This window comes from Camelus ferus, chromosome 10 (genome assembly GCF_009834535.1).
Source record: "Camelus ferus isolate YT-003-E chromosome 10, BCGSAC_Cfer_1.0, whole genome shotgun sequence".
Classification (NCBI taxonomy): Eukaryota; Metazoa; Chordata; class Mammalia; order Artiodactyla; family Camelidae; genus Camelus; species Camelus ferus.
In genome coordinates this window covers 43489142-43509693 of record NC_045705.1, presented here as the reverse complement: position 1 = coordinate 43509693, position 20552 = coordinate 43489142, and the positions used below count along the sequence as shown (strand labels likewise).

General features: G+C 40.6%; 2 protein-coding genes across 5 annotated transcripts in view; both read left to right on the top strand.

Moving 5' to 3' along the window:
* Positions 1-20552, top strand: part of NELL1 (neural EGFL like 1) — a 748929-nt gene that overhangs the window by 476545 nt on the left and 251832 nt on the right. The gene's annotated exons all lie outside the window — the stretch shown is intronic.
* LOC106731107 (isocitrate dehydrogenase [NAD] subunit gamma, mitochondrial-like) lies at positions 1087-2358 on the top strand. Its single transcript, XM_014568012.2, is given in 3 exon segments — positions 1087-1296; positions 1298-2216; positions 2219-2358. Coding segments are annotated over 3 exon segments (1269 nt in total).

The window sequence follows — 20552 nt, the reverse complement described above, 5'->3', positions numbered from 1 at the left end:
CTGGCAAGGATGTGGAACAACAGGAACTCTCATTCATTGCTGGTGAGAATGCAAAATAGCACTTCCATTTTGGAAGACAGTTTAGCAATTTCTGACAAAACCAGCCAACTTTTACCATAACATTCAGTAGTTTTGCCTGTTGTTATTTACCCAAATAAGTTGAAAACTTACGTCCACCCAAAATCTGCACGTGTATGTTTATAATAGCTTTTATTCATCATTACCAAAACTTGGGAACAACCACAATGTTCTTCAGTAGGTGAACAGATAAACACTGGTACACCTGGATAATGAAATTTTATTCAGTGCTAAAAAGAAATGCACTATTGAGCCATGAAAAGATGTGGAAGAAACTCAAATGCCTATTAAGTCAAAGAAGCTGATCTGAGAAGGCTACATACTGTATGAGTCCAGTTGTGTGACTTCCTGGGAAATGCACAGCTTTGGAGACTAGAGTCTCCAAAAATACCAGTGGTTTCCAATGGTTGGGGAGAGGGAGGAATGACTAAACAAAGCAGACAAGATTTTTAGGACTGAGAAGCTACTCTGTATGAATCTGCAGTGATGCTGCGTGCCATCTAAACTCAGAATGTACAACACCAAGAGTGAACCCTAACTTAACAGTGGACTTTAGGTGATAAGGATGTGTCAGTGTAGGTTCATCAGCTGTAACAAATGTACCACTCTGTGCAGGATTTTGATGTTGGGGAGGCTGTGCCTTTGTAGGGGCAAGGAAATATTTGTATGGGAAATCTCTGTACCTGCTACTCAGTTTTTCTGTGAACCTAAAACTGCTCTAAAATATAAAGTTTGTTTTTTTAAGGATATCATACAGATACATGGAATATGCCTGATGAATTACCCAACTCCAGAGTGTATTTTCTACTATATAACATCACGTCTCCTTGTGACTAGCTCGCTCTCTCTCTTACTGCAGTAGAATGTCTCAAAAATAGAATACAAGGAAGGAGAGACAACTGTGACCTAGGCAAGAATTTTGGGTCTAGAATTCTACCAGAAGAAGCCAGTTCAAAGCAAGAGGAAGGACACATATTTTTACATAAATTGAATTAAATCTTTTTTTTAATGATCATGGCACTGAAGATGCTGGCAGCTGCCAGGTGCTCTTTGAAGGCCATGTTCGCACCAACTATTCTTGGCCATTCTTGGGAGATTTTCCTTGGCCATGAGACATCACTGAGGAGCTTCAGTTTTCAATGCAGCATTCCTCCACCAGCCAACTATGGTGGGCGGCACACTGTGACCATGATTCCTGGGGACGGCATCGAGCCTGAACTTAACGCTGCACGTCAAGAATATGTTCAGACATGCCTGTGTGCCTGCGGACTTCGAGGAGATGCGGATTCACTCCACTTCTCCTGAAGAGGACGTTCATAATGCCATCATGGCAGTCCGCCGAAACCACATAGCCTTGAAGGGCAACATTGAAACTGACTACAACCTGCCACCATCCCACACGTCCCAAAACAGTATGTTTCATGGTTCTCTGGATCTCTACACCAAAGTCACCCATTTTAAGAGTCTGCCAGGTGTGGAGACCCAGCACGAGAACATAGACATCTTAGTTGTTTGGGAAAACACGGAGGGTGAATACAGCAACCTGGAGCATGAGAGTGTGAAAGGAGTGATAGGGAGCCTGAAGATCATTACTGAGGCCAGGTCTTTGCACATTGCTGAGAATGCCTTCCAGCTGGCCCAGGAGATGGGGGGCAAGAAAGTGATGGCTGTGCACAAGGCCAACATCATGAAACTAGGAGACGGGCTCTTCCTCCAGTGCTGTAGGCAGATGACATCCCGCTATCTTCAGCTCACCTTTGAGGGCATGATTGTGGATTATACCACCATGCAGCTGGTATCGTGGCCCCAGCAGTTTGATGTCATGGTGATGCCCAGTCTTTATGGCAACACTGTCAGTAGTGTCTGCACAGGGTTGGTTGGGAGAGAAGGCCTGGTACCTAGTGCCAACTATGGCCACATATGTGCAGTGTTTGAAACAGCCTCAAGGCAATCAGGCAAGAAGACACTAGCCAACAAGAATATGGCCAACCCTACTGACATGCTGCTGGCAAGTTGTATCATGCTGGATTACCTCAAGCTCCATTCCTGTGCCACCTCCATTTGTACTACAGTCTTGGCATCCATGGAGAACAAAGACATCCAAACTCCAGACACTGGAGGCCAAGGTACCACATTGGATGCATACAAAATACCATAAACCACATCAGTGCTGCCAGTTTAACGGTCAGTGCCTTGGAGGCTGAGCTCTGCTCCAAAATCTTCCCTGTTGCACACTTTACCTCGCTCTACACACTCAGAAGCCCCAGCCAGCTTGGCTGATGTGGACTTCAGAATAAAGTAGCTTCTGTTCCTACTTGGAAGAGGTCGGGGGAGGGATTCAAGTCTGATTTTAAAAAAATAATAATAAATTTAAATGCCATAAATGCTATAAATACTGCTTTTAAAATTAGCCATACTTATTGTGTTGTATCTGTATTGAAGAGTTCTTTTCTGTTTTAATCCACAATTCACACTTCTCTATGAGATGTTACAGTGAATAAATCAGAATGGTTGGTAGAGTCCTGGGGCTTTTCCAGAACATGGTACACTGATTTTCTCTTATCTAGGTCATTAAAATTCTGCAAACGAGCCACCAGAGGAGTCTGGCTTCTCTCTAGAGATTGTTAATGAGTTAATTGGTGCGATAAAATTTGCCTACAAAATATACATTGTAATTTTAATAATAAAAAGGTACCCTAAAGCTGAGCTAGTTCGGACTGCTTCTGCTCCATCCTAGATACCCCATCTTTCCCCCTGGCCTTGTGCATGTGAGGGAGGACTTTTTGCTGGTGTGATTTTTCACACATGGACATCCTTGAGCACTGCAGCTTTCCTGGAAAGAGGACTCAGATTTCTTCCAGTTGGGCTCAAGAGTCTAGAGGTCAGATCCCCAATTAACAGGCACCGGGCCCATGAATCTTTGCTACACAAATAGAACAGTGTACTGAAAACTCCACGCTAACTGTTTCACAATCCTTCATGGTTTACTTTCTTTTAATCTCTTTTTTGGAGAAAGAGTGCACCTAAGAAAACAGAAAACACTGAGCTAGTTTAAATGTTTACACTCACTATATTTTATGTACAGTAATTCCAAGGTCATAGGTGGGAGAAACACAAACAAAAATGATAATTTTACTAGTGCTGGGAAATATTTATTACTCAAGTAGAAAATAAAAGCAATGATTATAAAAATTTATTGCAGTCTTACCAGCAGAAATAGCTTGCAGATAGAAGTGAGATTGAGAAAAATAGTAAATCCTTAAGAATATTTTAGAATCCTCTGTATCTCAGCTATAACCCTTGGATTCTGTCATGGTTCATGGACCACAAGTTAGAGACATTGGACTGAGACCTGAAAAAGTCCTTATGGTTTCCAAAAGGCTCTGATTTATCCTATTGTTTTGATCTCACTTGTCCTCATTAAGTGTAAAGTCAGGACCCAGGGTCTGGAAAGCCAGACACTCGTTTGAGGGGATTTAATTTGAGGAGAGAATGACTACCTTCAACCCTATATACAAGTCTTTCTTGAAGATCACGACAAGCAGGCGTAAGTCAGCTATAAAATAGTCATGCTATTCCTTTTATTGGACATGAGATACGCCATTAACCAGGGCTGCCAGTGGCCCATAAGGTGCCTTCCTCTGGGCTGGTGTAGACCTGGAACCAGAGGCATGGTTTGATGAGTGGAGAAGGGGTGGATTTTTGCCTCAAAACACCCCCACTTCCAGTGCCACAAGAACCCAAACTACTTCAAACCACTCTACCCACTCTGTACCCCGTTCTCTCATGGCTAGGGGAGTTTATGCATGGCACAGCCAGCCCAAATGCAGACAGTAGCCCAGCTATTGGCTTTTATTTGACAGTGGGAGTTTATGCCGACAGGTGCATTTGAGCTGAAGTTTCCCTCTCTGTTAAAGATGGTTGTTTCCAGAATCTTCCAACAGGTTTTGGACTAGAGTGCTGTGATGGCCTGCAGCACACCATCATGGAGTTTTCACTTATCCTTACTGGGTTTTCCCACTTAGCTATGAACATCTCTAGGGCAAAGGCCATGTGTTCTTTTTTCTTGTCCTCTGTATAATGACTGGTACCTACAGAATCAGAATGTATGTTTATTGAATCCACCAAAATGAATGATATGGGTGATACAGCCTCACATTTCTCTTATGTAGAGGGAGAAAATAGTTGTAGCTATCTCATAGGGTTGTTTGGCAAATTGATCAAGAAAATACACATAAAGCTGGTAGCACTGTGCCTGTCAAATGGTAAGAGCTTGGCATCGTTTAGAAATTATCATATTCATTCGTATCCATTATATACCATTCCGAAAGCTAATTCTGAGGAGAACTGGGCAAATTATATTAATTTATTACTGTCCTTGGAACTTAGTGGATAAGTTGTTTCACTTACGATTCTATTATGGGCTTGTAACTGACTTTCAGCTAGGGTAGTGAACCATATCTACTTGTTCGTCAAGTCCTCTTATCTCTCCCTTATTTCTTAAATCCAATCACCTCTCTTCTTTCTCACTGATGCCCCCTTTCTTGTTAGCCTTTCTCATCTTTGGTAACTTCCCAGTTTCTACAGTGCACTCAGCATGATCTTTCTAAAAAGGACATAGAATCATGTTGCTTCCATACTTAACCCTTTCATTCAGTGTCTTTCCTTTACCCTTGAGAGAAAGTCAACTGAGCACAGCACGAAAGACCCTCCATGTTCTGATCTCTGCTTCCTTCCCCAGGTGTAACATTTCTGTCCGCTCTCTCCACCCCAGTAACAGCACAGTGTGGCAGGAGAGAGTGCACCCAGAGCTCATTGTCAAAGAGCCGCCTACTCCTGCTAGTTCAGGCCTTTGCACGTGGTCTTGGTTCTTCCCTCCTCTAGGAGATGATCTCCTTCTTACCTAAAGGACTAAATTCTCACCACCTCTGGGAAGTCTGACTTAACTCTTTCCATTTCCCTGCTAAGACTGAGGGGAGTACCCCTCCCGGGTCCCCCAAAGCCCTCTGTATCCCCTACTTAGTGTTTATCTCTCCGGTTGTCATCACATGGTTTCCTTCTCATTAACCTTATTACACAGTACGGTCCTTGGCAACCAGAGTGATGGGGTTACTCATCACTATGGCATCAGATCCTAGGATAGCAACAAGCTCTTTGTGCTCACACTAAATATTTGTGAAAGGAAGGTAGGAGGGAAGGTTAAAAGAGAGGAAGAAAAGAATGGACTGAATTCACATATAGGAGTAGAGGATTAGAAGAAGTAATCTATTGCAAAATGCTCCTGTTTGGCTTCAGTCTATGAACCTTTCTTTACAAGATGGCTCCCCTGTAGAGAACGCGAAAGCCCTCGAGGCGGTTAAACCGGTGGTTGGCAGGCTGGCTCTGTTGCTTGAGAAGATTTCTGTACTATTATTGGATAATTTTATCTTAGGCTTTACAGTTTATTCTACTTTGTCTAAATTCCAACTATGGATTATGTGACTTTTCTCTCAATGAACCTCTCCTTATGGTTATATTTTAGTCAGTAACCTTACAGATCACTCAGCCACCCAGGCGGCATAGCTGACATTCATCCCCCCCCTTCCACGTTGGAGCTGTGTGACCTTGGATAAGTTGTTTAATCTCTGATGTCCAGTTTGTTCACCTAAAAAATAAAATTAAATTCGTATCTTCATAAGATTGTTGTAGAAGTTAAAATAAATTGCTTTGATTGTCTATAGCTGTCTAAGAAACCAGCTCAAAACTTAGTGACTTCAAACAATTGATTGTTTGTCTTTGGTATGTAAAGTGACCAGACGGTACTACTATTTCTCATCAGTATAATTTCTCAAGGACTGTCTAAAAAGGTTGTCTATGCTTCAGTTTAAAAAATGCAAAAAAAAAAAAAAAACTTGTCTCATCTCAAATTTTGATATCAAATATAAAATTGGACAACTAGACAGTATCACTCTGTAAATCTCTTTCCTCACCACCATCTTCACAGACTTGCTTTTATCGAAGGATGTTTTAACATCCTCACTTCAGCTTTGTGGTGTGCAAAATCTTGTTAGGGAACATCTCTGAATTTTGGGGAAAACGGTGAATCTATTTAAAATGTCAACAAGGAAGGCTCCTCTCAGAACTGAGGACCCAGGAAACTTGTGTCTTTAACTATGAATTTGTGTCTTCCATCTACTAGATAATGTGCGTTGGCTGCTAGGAAGCACAGAAGAAAGCCTTCAGCCCTTTTATCCTCTAGGGAATTTTCTCTTTGAGTTCTATTATTTGATTTTAATATATTTTGCTCTGTTAATTTCATTTTCTCATAGTTTGTTTTACCATAAGCCACTTAAACCACAAGTTAAGAAACACACAGAAAAACATGAGTTCCTCGGCCTTTGCTTTTCCCTTATTCCAGTTAATTTTCAACATTGGCATCAGACAAATCTCCTTACGGCAGTGTTTGGACTGCCATTACTCTGTTCCCTCAATTCGGAATATATTCAAGATTCTCTGTAATTTTAGTCCACACTCTCTTTCCAGTCTAAGGGGTTCCAGTTTTCCTAGATATGCCACATGTTCCAGCCAATATAGGTATCTTCATTTACCTAAATATGACCATTTCTTTTCCTCCCATGGGATGTAACTCCTTTCACTGAGGCATTTCTCTCAGTTTAGTCTCTGCCTATTACAAGTCTACCCGTTCTGCAAGGTGTAGTTCAAATAGCACTGTCCTTTGTGGGGAGGTCTCTGGTCACCCCCCTCCAGGGGCACTCCCCTTTATCCTCTCTGAGTGCGCATAAACCTCCTGTTGGACTTTTGAACTTGTTCATTTCACATTTTGTCTTACATTCATTTTTTATCTACCTGACTTGAGCCTTAATAAATTATATGCTCCTTGAGGATAAGGATCATATTTTAGCTCATATTCTGTCTCTTGTATTATTCAGCTTAGGGCCTTGCACATAGTAGGTGCTAATTAAATACATACCAAATGGGGTTGAAGGGACAGCTAATGGTTTTAGTGACTATAACTTTTTTGTGCTTAGTATGTGCCATGTGTTATTCTTCATGCTTTGCATTTATTTAATTCTCATATCAATCATATTAGATTATGATGATTATAATCCTGATTTTATAGATGAGAAGACTGAGGCACATAGAGGTTAAGAAATTGGCTTGAGATTACACAACTAACAGGAGGTGAAGCCTGAATTCCAATTCCCACACTGTGGCTCTAGGATCCAGGTGTTTAAATGGTTTTAAATGGCCAGGTTTGTGTGTGAAATCCTCATACTGTTGTGTGAAAGTACATTAGGTTTCTGCCATAGATCTCTCTTCATTAACCACGGCCATCTCCTGATGTAATCCATAGGAAAAGTGACTGCTCATATATTTTGAACACTTAATGTGTGTCAAATACTGTTCTAAATGGTTTACATATATTAGCTCATTTAATCCTCACATATGCCAATTATATTGAAAAGAAATTGAAGCCCAGAAAAGTTAACCAACTTGTTCAAGGTCAATCAGATTGTAAATAGAGCCAGGATTAAAATCAAGCCAGTGGCACCAGTGTCTAACCGCCACTGCTATGGCCACTTCCCCAAATTGTAGGTGACGCAGACCACCCAGGATAGGAAAGGCAGGATATCTAGGATAACGAGGAGAGCAGTACCTGAATCCAGTATCAAACATCGCCTCCAGTAAATCAGATAGTTGAACTACTTCTTTGTAATAACAGCAGATTAAAAAGAGACAAAACATAGAAAAGAAATTATATGCTGCTGAAACAAGACAGGAAGTGGACAAGAAATGCTGAATTTTGCAAATAGGAGAATTTTAAAGAAACATATCCCATTCTGGATCATTACAGAGACTGCAAAAAAAAAAAAAAAAAAAAAAGCCAAAAAAACCTGACAGCATTGCTGAGGGCTCAGCTGGGAATACGCAGAACATCTGTGGGAAGCTGACTACAGAGCTGGATGGTTATTGAAGGGGGACACTTGGCTCTTGGGATCTCCCCGACTACTTGTGTAACCTAGGAACTCAGTGTGGTGAAGTCGCCTTCACAGCAAAATGAATTTGCTTGTGCTGACACGGGAAGCTTCATATGACTGCATTTGTGGTTGCTCCAAGAAATAGAAGGAAAAGACAAAGGAGATGTATTAAAAATGGAAGGAAAAAAAGGCTCACCTTCACAAAACAACTTAAAAATTGGAATATCTTATTTGGATTTTGCAAATGCATAAAAACCAACACAGCCTGAATCAAAATAGTATCTACTAAGAAAGACTCTGGTCTGGGCTCTAATCAGCTTAAAGCATCTGGTTTGCTAGAGTTCATGCCAAATTTAGTTCATGCAAAGTAGATGTAAATGAATGGATGTGGCCACAAAGGGGAGAGAAACTAGAGATATGTCCAAATGCAAGGGGAGTGTTTTTTCCCTTTTCTATCCGTCATGAAAAAGGAATTGCCCTAAATTGAAATCCTTATAATGTTCTTACATTACCAGGTGTTCTCCCAGTTCTTTTATTTTGAATGACAAAGTATTTGGAGGAGGGTGACAGTGACATTAGCTATGCCAGTTTGGGATTTGTATAGAAATTATCTGGAGAATAAATTTTAAAAGGAGACCAAAAAATGATCCCTCAACAAAAAATTTGTCATTATTCCCGGGAACATGTTCTCACAATGCCAAGTATTGAGTGTCATTACATATCTGCCTTTTAAAAATCACTTAATAACACATTTCAGTTTTTCGTCACATTGCAATGATCGCATGTATTTACCTGTTAGACAAATGGGGAAACAAGAAGTCCTAATATTATACAATTGGATTCTTGTAACTTCGCTTGAAATTTCGAATGAAAGCATCAAATACAGATACAAACAACACTTTATCTCAAACAACTTAGATGGGCTGGTGATAGGTTTGGAAAACTTTAAAGGACTTGAAAAATGGCTCTGGGTTGGGGAAGACCTTGAGGTCAAGATTCATGGGAAAAGATTAAATGAAATGATTTCATGATGTCATGGTAAAGGAGAAAGTAGTATTGCTAAATTAATCTATTATTTACTATCACCTGTTAAATAATGCATTTAATACAACTACGCATAGTAACTAAATCCATAAATCAAATATGTATAGTTACCCACTTAATACGTTCCTCAAAGTTACTCTACTTTGTCCAGGATATTTTTCTTCCTTTTTTCTTTTTCTTTTTTTTTTTTTTTTTAGATCTTATCATTGATAAAAAGGGAGTCATTCTCCTTACAGCTGGGTTTGTTTAGGCATTTGCATCATCTCCTAAACGGAACATGGGGTATGGGAAAAAGGAAAGAAAACAGATTTTGAAGTTACTGTGCAGAAATCTGTGATAGCAAAGGAGGAAGTCGAGACTTCTGGATATCTAAGTAGTATTGTGGAAAGAAATGCAAAGGAATTTCAAATGAAATTCTATTTAACCATGTAAGACTATGGTTAGAGCACACCTAAGGTACTCCATCTAGCTTTGATTTTTCAAATTGATAAAAGATGCAATTTATGTAAAAAAGCATGGTATCAAAAATCAACTATACACCAAATACCAGAAAAGGATGTTGGAAGACAATTTATAAAGAACACGTTTTCTCCGGGTAAGAAAAGTCTCCAGGATGGATCCTTTCTTTTTAGGGTATTCATGTCGTGATAGAATTAGGTTATTTTGATCCCAATTTTATTCTTGCGAGCAGCAAGACACTTGTTTGCACAGTAACTTTGTCCATCTCTTCTTTTACTTACTCACTTGCTCCTTAATACTGTTTGTCGTCCTTTGAGTACTTGCTTTGAGCTGGGCACTGTGTGAGCCACTGAGGATGCAGCTTGCAAATCAATGTTCTTTTTCTCTAGGATCCCATGGGGCTGAGGGAATCAACATTCATATGGCAGTTAAAGGCATCTCTTGTTTTATCGTTCGTTGCTTTATTGCTTTTTTTTTTTTTTTAAACAAATTAAAGGTTTGTGGCCACCCTGCATTGAACAAGTCTTTGAGCACCATTTTTCCAACAGCATTTGCTCACTTTGTGTCTGTGTATCATGTTTTGGTAAAATTCTTGCAATATTTCAACTTTTTTTTTTCTTCAGTATTACATTTGTCTTTGTTTTTTTTAAGTATTACATTTGTCTTGGTGATCTGTGATCAGTGATCTTTGATGTTATGATTGCAAAAAGATTATGAATCACTGAAGGATCAGATGGTGATTAGCATTTTTTAGCAATAAAGTATTAATTAAAGTATGTACTTTGATTTTTTAGACATAATGCTATCATATACTTCATAGAATACAGTATGATTTAAGCATAACTTTTATATGCACTGGGAAACCAAAAAATTTGGGTGACTCAATTTATTGCAATATTTGCTTTATTGTGGTGGTCTTGAACGGAACTTGCAATACCTTTGAGGTCTGCTTGTATAATGGAGTGTGATGAGTATTGTAACAGAGGTATAAGCAGGGCGTGAAGACAGCACACAGGAGGGGAAATCAGAAAGCCCCCTGGAGTAAGTTGTGCCTTCAGAGGGGAGAGAGAAAGAAAGGAGAAGTAGGAGAGAGCAAGGGAGGACGCTGACTGGGAGAGCTACCATCACAAGCCACCTTCTCCCCATTACCTGATGCTCAAACCTTTTACTCTTTCCTCTCATTTCTCATTTGCATGTAATTATTGTTGAACTCATTTTACCTACAAAAACTGTCCCTGATTATGTTTATCTACAAGGCGAGGTTTTTAAGACTTAAGGGGAACATCTGATTTTTCTAAGTGATTTTTTTGAGGAATGAACTCGTTACGTTGATTAATGAAGCTGATTAAACACCTCATTGTAGTTGTCTCTAATTCTTGCGATTAGGAAGATTTATTATTTTTCTTAGGCAGCTTCTCTTCCGAGCCTTTCTGTTCCTTTTCATGGTGCTCTCCATCGGTCTCTGTGAGCATGCTTCGACAGTTTGTTCTTTCCAGCACCCTCTAGTTCCCTTCATCTCTTCCCAGATGCCTCCTTGACAGTGAACTGGATGACCTAGAAACTGGTCATCTTTTCTTCCCAGGTGCTCTGCTGCAGGAGCATTTTGATTTCTTACTCCTTCTGGAAATGGCCTTGGAGTTCATTTGAAATTGTGCCTATTGTCCTCCTCAATCACCTTTCATTGTATGCCGGAGGTCTGATCTACTCCCCTGATGGCCCCGGGAAGCTGCCCAGAGGCTAGCTTCTGCCTGGGGTCTGTCCTAGTTCCAGTTACTTCTTCTCAGCCTTGGTAGCAGAACATGTGCCACCCAGACTTCCCCACGGTCCTGACATTCACTCTGCTCCTCTCTTTCAGGTAAATAAATCAACCACGACAACAGCATTTCTCATGAGAACGACCCTATCACTCTTTCACTTAATACTTCCATCCACCTTTCTACAAAAAAAAAGATGGTCCAACTCTTGATCTTCTCCCATGAGATGATTCCGTATCTGTTTAGAGCCCTCCAGAATTGGGCAGCTGAGAGTGTCAGCATTACTTGACCATGGTTATTGTTTTTTATCAAGACTGACAGGTGGTTTTTTATAGACTCCGGCTGCGTCTCATTGGGAAAGAGCGTAAAATGCACAGGGGAAAGAGAGCACTTCTCCCCCAGGGTCCCCGCTGCGCTGATAACGGTCTATGGGAAGTCATCTATTTAAACAGAAATAAACAAGCCTCGGGATGCCAGCAGCCTATTCTCAGCTTTATTAAGCTATTTTCAGCTTTATTAAGAGATCTGTGTTTAATTTTTTCCAAACATCTCCAATCTTGTTCTTTTAGTTTTGCTCTGTGTGTGTGAACCGTTAGAACCCTTGATGAGAATGAGGCCTTTGCATTCTGCTTTTTATGAAAACAGAATGCATTTGGAGAAGATTAAAGAACCTAGAAGACTTCTTAGGGCCTAGTCAGAAACGTGTACTTAACTGGCTTTTCATGGGGAAAAGTATTCCCGGCTGGCTGTTGCTTGTGCTTGAGTCCTGGGGAATTTGACTATTGGACATCTTGTCCTTTTAAATCGTTCCTCGGACCCATGTAGGTTGGTTACTGGTAATAAGTCAGACAGTGCTGTAGGCCAGGGGTCAGTAGTGTGTGTGTGTGTGTGTGTGTGCGCGCACATGTGTGTGTGATCTAGGCCAGGGTCAGCAGTGTGTGTGTGTGTGTGTGTGTGTGAGATAGTAAATATTTTAGGCTTTGTGGACCATGTGATGTCTGTTGCTTTGCAGCTATTCAGTTCTGTCATTTTTAAGCAATGGGAGCCATTGACAATAAATGTGGCTGTGTTCTAGTAAGACTTTAATTATGGACACTGCAATTTAAACTTCACATAATTTCCCCATGTCATGTCATAGTGATTTTCTTTTGACATTTTTCAGCCATTAAAAAAATGTCAAAAGCCATTCTTTGGTCATGTGCCAAAGAAAAATATGCCCGTGGGCCATAGTCAGTGAACCCTGGCTCTAGGTAAAAGGGCTAAAAGAATGAACAGGGCAGAAACCCTGGTATCATATGACTTTCATTTTCCAGGAGGGAAAATGGGCAGTGAGCTTGCAAACACACGAATGATGAATATTTTATCAAGTTCTAAGGGAAGAAGAAAGAAAACAAAACAAAACATGGTGATAGGAGGACTGAGAGAGGTATGGCTTGCTTAAATTAGTCTGGGAAGGTTTCTCTGAGGTGGTGTCTGAGTTGATCTCTGAATGATGCCTGGGAGACACGTGAACATCTATCTAGTCCAAGGAGCAGAAACAGCAAAAGCAAAGCCCTGAGTCAGGATGAGCTCTGGGTGTTTGAAGATGGAAGATGGCTGGTCTTGCTGGAGAGGACGTTGCAGAGGGGAAAGAGGAGGGCCAGGCAATGAGCGAGGGATGCTGTGATGGGTCAGCTAGGATCTGGGCCAGAGGAAGGGCTTTGGGATCCATTCAAGTTTCAGTGCTAGACCACAGGTAGGTTTAAAACTGGAGAGTGATGGGAGATGGTTTAGGACTTTGGACAGGTCAGTTTGGCTGCTGAGTGGATGAGTGAGAGTGGAGGCCAGGAGGGAGGGCAGGAGGCTAGTCTGAAAAGGAGGCTTTTCCATTTACTCTTCTAATACATTTCTTAACGTGTGACTCTGGCAGAGGCTAAGGAGAAGGAGAGACAAAGTGGCTGATACACAGCTCAGGTGGAACTGTCAGATGAGGCTTGCGTCTATAACACTACCAAGGAATGAAGTCCGTGCCATTTCTGTTACCTCAGCAATGATCACAGTGACACCTAACTGTCTGGGGGTGCTTGCTAGATGTGGCATCGCTTCGTCTGATCCTCACAGCAGTTCTGTGAGGTCTTTATCCACTCTATAGATGAGGAAACTAAGATAGTAATAGGTTCTGTGATGAGCCAAGAGGTCTCAAAACTGGTAAGTGGCAGAAAAGGAGTCCAGGACCCAGGCTTGTCCAGCTCTAAAGTGTGTGATCTTCTTATTTATGTTTCCATGAACTATTACTGCACATCCAACAACCCAAAGTGTGGTGGTTTAGAATAGCAATGATTATTCCTCCTGATCAGGGGTTGGCTGGGCTCAATGAGTGGTTCTTCTGCTCCATGTGGTGTTGGCTGGGATTTTACACGAGGCTACAAGCAGATGGAAGCTCAGCAGAGCCCTGGAACATCCAAGATCATCTCATTCTCATGGCTGGCAGGGGATGCCAGTCAGCTGGGGCACCTCTGTTTTCCCTCATGTGACATCTCAGCCACTGTTAGGCTGGACTGGCTTTCTTACTGTATGGTGGATGGGCTCCAAGAGGGAGCATTCCAGAAAGACAAGTCCACCTGCGTGTGCAAGTGCTTACCGAGCTCTGCTTGCATGTGATACTTGGTGATGGCATTACTTCAGAGCACGTCATGCAGCCAAGCCCAAAATTAACGTGAAAAGAGGTTCTACATGGGAGATGGGTTCACTGAGATCCACCGATATCTGTGACACGGTTATCCTAGCTTCTACCTTTATGCAGAAACGTACGTGAACTCTTTCCTCTTTTGTGGCACATCAGAACTCTTCTAAGTTACTAAGGATAAGCTAAGAAGCCAGATATGTATTAATCCATGTGTTAGCTAAACATTTATTGGGTTCCTACTGTTAGTGAAACAGTGTGCTAAGAACTGAGAGTAGAGGAAGCACTGGATAAGACATGGGTTCTTTCCTCAAGGTGATTAGATTAGAGTCTAGAAGAAAATACATACTGTGCTGTCAGAGAGCACCTGAGAAAATACAGATGACTGTGGATGGAATCTATACTTTAAGATACATTTCAAATTGCTCTTATTGGAGGCCTGGATAAATTTCAGAAAGATGCTCTTCTTATAAAAATATACCTTTCTCCTGATTGCTATGATTTTCTGTATCAGAGGAGAAACTGAAGCTCTTATCCTTCCAGAAAATTAGACAGCATTGTGAGAAGTCAGTTTTTCTCAATTCAGTGTTTGAAGGAGGAGAATTTCATCTGCTACCATGACCTCCAGCTTTGTTTGATCTCTGACTGGTTTAGGTAGAAGGAGTATTGATTTTTTTCTTTTTTCCATTGAAACCTTCTAAGAGTCCACTTCCTATAAAAAGCAACAACACAAAAAAAGCCACTGACATGAAAAGTTACAGTCTACTCATCACATGTATGACACATCTTTGAGCAATATCAACTTTTACATATAATAGATGCTCATTTAATGTTAACATCTAAGCTGGCACCTACTGTTCATTGTTATGGTATAGGTGTTTGGAATTCTAATGAGATTTAAAAACAAACAAAAAGCTGCAATACCATTTGACATGTGCTTACAAGGTTTCAGACACTCCTTATAACTTTGTACATGTCTGTGACGTAGGTACTGTAATTATCTTCATTTTTCTAGGTAAGAAAGGCTTAGGTAATGGACTTAAGTAACTTGCCCAAAAAAGAGAGCCAAGGCTTGAATCTGGGACCTTCTGATTCCCAAACCCATTCCTTTTATCCCTACGTAACACAGACGTGGCAAGAGCTTCTAATGGGAAGACCACTGGAATGGCCCTTAGGATACTTGAGTTCTAGTCCTTAGGGCTGAACTAACTAGCTGTGTGATCTAGAACAAATCAGATTCTCTTGCCTGAAAAAACTGGACTCTCTCCTCTAAAGCACAGACATTTGCAGCCCATAATTTTTATACTTTTTAGAGCCTGCATCTTCTTCCCAGCTTGCTTGTATCTTCTGCACTCCTGCCCTCCCTTATCCTGCTCTGCTTATTAACTTTTTGTACTTAGGGTTTTCACCTTCTAATATTCTATCTCCTCTACTTACTCTACACGTTTGTTGTTTGTCTTCCCTGCTCCAAGATGCAAACTCCAGTGAGGGCAGGGATCTTGGTCTGTTTCGCTTAAAGATGTATCCCAAATGCCTCCAAAACTTCCTAGCACACAGGATGGCCCCCAATAAGTATATGATGTCCTTTTTTTTAAAGAATATAAAGGTAGACGATAGGAAGAGGCACACCAGGACGAAGAATATGGTGTAAGAAGGGACAGTAAGACATTGGGTATCTCAGTCTTTTAAGGAATTTCACTGATGGGAGGAAGCAATGTGGGAAGAAGCTGGATCTGTGTGTAGGATGCACGATGGAGAGGGTCTTCAGGGCCACACAGGAGAGTCCAGATGTTACTTGTTAGGGGATAGAAAGCCACTTTGATCACCAAGACTTACTAGGACACCAGAATTCCCAGGGTGCAGTCGTTGGCTCGTAGAGATAAACCCTGAAGCTTAATTGCATTTGGAAGTACCATTTCACTTTCTTCTCAGTTGTGTGGTCATTCTTTCCTTGAAAGTGACAGGAGCCAGCAAGGAAATAAGAAATGATACGCTCTGAGCTCCATGTGAAAAATGTGCAGACGCAGGTGTGTTATTCCTTATTGATGGCAATTGAATTTGAAATTTCACTTAGCATTAAAAAAAAATCTGCTATTTAAAGGATTGTTACCCTGTAAAAGACTGGAGAAGATTCTAGGGGTACTTAGAGCATCATTTGATGCCTGTTGGGTGACAAGCATACGTGCATCCAAATTAATCATAATTGCCATTCTAGCAAGTAAAATGCAGCAATGTGTTTATCAAAAGGACATTTCCAAGAGATATGAAGAGAATATGATAAACAGCTGGCCGGAAGACGCATGCTACAGTGCCACGTGGTGATCAGAGGCCGTATCCACTGCATGGTCTAGACGGTATAGATTTTAGATATATTTTATGCTTCCCAGAACATTTTATGAGCATCATTTTAAGAAAACAGCTTCATATTTTTCTATTGTGAGAATTGGCAGTAATCTTCTTAACCTTTCACAGGCTTTTAGACATTTCAGTTTCCAAATTTTCACCATCGTAACTAACACTCCAATGAACATCTTAGTGCACATTTTTTTTCCATATTGATTGTTCTCTGATGGGACCATACTCACAGCGGAATTACTGGGTCAAAGGATATGAATTATTTTTGCATCAGTTCTGTCTGCTAATTGGGCTAGTGAAAACTGGTACTTGTTAATGTTTTTTTTTTTAATGACTAATGAGGTTGAAATTATTTTGACTGGCTAATTGCTTTTATTCCTCTGAATTGTCTGCCTATGTCCTTGTACCTTTTATCTACTGGAGCCTATTTTTTTTTTATTTGTTTTTATTTGGATATGACACTCAATTCTGCATCTGCAAAGGCCAAGTCTTTGGGTCAAGCCAAATTGTCAATATAACTTGAAACAATTAATCAATCCATTGGAGCAGTTGGCTGATCTTCTGATACGATGGGTCATTTCATCCATACAAGTAGATCAATTTGGTGAAACATCTGGTGGAATAAATGTGCAGCCAATAAATCATGTTTGGAAGCAGAGCTGAAAATCAAAGTGTAAACTGCTTCAACTAGTTCATGACTTACTCATGGGCTAGACACGCACCTCCTTTCTGATTCTTTCCAAAGTATAATAATGATGATGACAGAAAGTTCAGGAAGCATCTGTTTCTCCATGTGCACCAGGAGCCTCTGCGCTAATTGCAGTATGTCAATGTTTTTATCTTCTTTCTAGTTGGACGTTTTGAAAGCAATCTTCCCCTTGAAATTAACAGCCTCGATTCTCTCCTTTCAGTGACCCTTCGCAAGATGAAACTCTCATCGACTTCATTTAATAAATGAGAAAGCTCGTTCCCTCATTTATCATAGGTTGTACCCTGCAGTTGGATTCATGCCAGATCCAGAGATAAGGAGATTATAGGAAAGTATCTGAAATTATGAATGCAAGGTTATTTTCCTTGAGGTGAAGGAGGGGAATAATTTTTTTCCCCATCTGATTTTGTGGAAGTTTTGTTTTTTTTTAATTTTTAAATCAGCAGTGATACCTCCCAAATTTGCCATCAGGATCCTGAGATATAATAATGTTTAAGGACAGTAGAAGCCAGGGTGTCACAAAAGGGCACAAAAGGGGTCTGAGTTCTTTTAATCTTTTCTTATGCCATGAATGGAAATTAGATTCTTTAACTGTAAGTTTGTTCTATGAAGAATTAGGGTGTTGAGTTAACAGTGTATTTATCCCCATGATTTCCTATTCAACTATGCAATTTATTTATGTTTTTCTTTGAATATTTGCTCTAAAATTGAATCCTCTGACTGCATTATTGCTCTGCTAGAATTTGCCTTGGTGACCCTGCATCAGTAGACCACGTTTTCTCCCACCAGGTGTCGTGGCTGTTGACATTGACAGATCTTTGGCTAATTAGAATGTAAAAGATGTTAGTACCATGTAGTTTTAATAGATTCACACCTGATCTGCTATGGATGGAGATGTTCCATTTAACCCATTTGTGGCTAGCTCCCAATACATACATACTGTGTGTGTTTTCATAAGACAAAATAAATTCAGATAACAGGAAAACAGGGGAAAAAAAGGAGTTATTTTTCTCCTTTTAAAAAACTGCACCCATTCCCAAACACACATACATACATATTTACAAACACACACGCACGCACGCATGCATGCACACAAAGAGCAATGGCTCACGATAACTACATAATTGTTTTGAACTCAGGCAGCCGTGATTCCTTTCTAGGCAGTCTGCTCTGAACGTCCAGCTACAGCAGTAGGGCAGAAATATAACTACATCCCTCAAAAAGCAGACCAGGACAGAAACACCGGCTCTGTGATCTATACCAGGATGAAATGTGGTGATACAATCCCCGAGATGGAGCTCCCAGCTAAAAGCCAGAAACCTTTTATGTTCTCTCAAAAGAGAGGTCCATCTGAACCACTGCTTTAAACACGCAGATTGAACTGCAGGTCACCAGCCTCGCTGGCTCAGGTGGTCAAGTGAACCCAAGCTCAATTTGTATTTGGTCAGTGACAGAAACAAGTAAACCTAGTATTCAGAATTAATTTTTTTAAATTATTAAGTGGGTATGATTCTCTCTTCTTCTTTTCACCTCAGAAGGATTCAGGACTATTTGTCCTGGATAAGAGCCAAACTAAACATACAAAGTTTGTGTGAAAGCAGATGCGTAGCATTACGAAACACAGGTGGAAAGAGCCTGGGCTGTGGAGAATCACACGGCTCCCGTGGGAACCTTGGCTTTGTCACTTACTACTGAGGGACCTGGAGCAAGTTCCTCAGTTGCTCAGTCTCAGTGTTTTCATCCATAAAATGAGGATAAAACAGTAAATACTTCTGAGATTGCTGTAAAGCTTGGAGGAGATTCTGCACGTAAAGGCGACCATGGTGCATCACGGCAGGGTGTTATCAAGGATAGCACCGTTGGTGAACGTAGCATCAACACCCTGTTAAAGGAAGCCAACCAGATTCAAGAACTGAGCTTCTGAGCTAAGATGCCAAGAAAAAAAACTGCTGAGAATGAGGGCAAATTAAGCCTCCCTAAACTCTCCCTCTGAGAAAGCTTCTAGTAGGTCTTCCAGGGGACCTGTGTCCTGGAAGACCCTGCATTTCTTCATTAGATTTTGAAGAAATATGTCGAAAGAGTTGAGAGGTGTGGAAATGTGATGGAGCAACGTGAACTGTCTCTGTTAGGAACGGTCGACAGATGTCTCATTCTCTTACCAGAGAGCATCTGACTCTGTTGCCAAGATTACCGTGTATTCTAGGAAGACGAGAACACCAAGAGATTATTTTTTATTACATGTCTCTAAAATCCTCTTTTCCTTTTCTCTCCCTCCTCCCCAACTCACTACCAGTTCTTCGACTTTACTTTGAAGTCTGTCTCACAGCGGGAAACCGTTTTCTTATGACACAATCTTGTGATAACATCATAAGCCTCTGACACTGTTCCTAATTATGCACACAGTAAATGGTTTAATTTCCTCCTCCAACCGCTTAGGTGCTGTATGTCAGACATGTTTCTTTTGATCCTCCCATGGGGTAGATACCACATTATAGGGATTTCATCAAAAGGAAAAGAGCTGTATGAGCAAGCAGGCTCTAACATGCCTTGAAGAAAGCAAAGTTCTTAGGTCAGGTTAACTGTCAGGTGAGCCCAAGGAGGCCCTGTTTTTCAGAACATGGACCATGAGCCACACACCTTGTTAAGTGCTTGGCATGTACACACTTTGATTTCAGTCAGTTCTTTGGAGCGAGTGCAATTATCCCTATTTTATTGACCTAGAAACTTAAGGTAACATTCTCAAGGTCACATAACAAACACTTGGTACAACCAATTTGTGATTATAGGTCAAATTCCAAAGCTCTCTCACCCTATACTGTCCCTTAAAGCCTAAAGAGCACTTTCAATGTATACTTTCTGAAAGTCAGTAACACTTTTTATCTTTTCTTACGATGACCTTTGAAATGTTTGACCTTCCTTCCTGCGCTTCCTTACTCCAATTCCACCTCGGTGACAAGAGAGGAACTGATTTGAAAACAAACACTTTGTCACAAAATTCATTTTGTGCTCTTCCTAATTGGGTGAGTCGATGGGAACTTTTAGGAAATGGAAGTTATTTTTAATCTTTCATGGTAAAGAACCACCTCCTTTTCATTCCAATCATTGTTCTCATGTTGTTTCTGGTCTCAATGATGTAGTTTATATTAGGCTAGGGAGAGGAGCTGCATTTAATCTTAGTAAAGGTGTTTCTATTTAATGTTTGTCATAGATACGGGGCTGTGATAAATGCATTATATGCAATTTTCAGCTTTACAAAAACTGCATGGGAAAAGTAGTATTAAATCTAATTTAATACATGAGAAAAGGGAGGTTCAGAGGAGCTGTTTGTGTTCGAGGTATATAAAACTAGTAAGAAGCCGAGCAGGTGGTTGAAGCCAGATCTCTCTGGCCTTAAGTATGTGCACTTTCTTTTACACGCACTGTAATCAGTAATACCAGGGTTCCCTCCCCCTGTAAGCTGGCGTCTAGGCAGGCTGATGATGACAATAATAAATGCACGTTTTGTGTTGTGT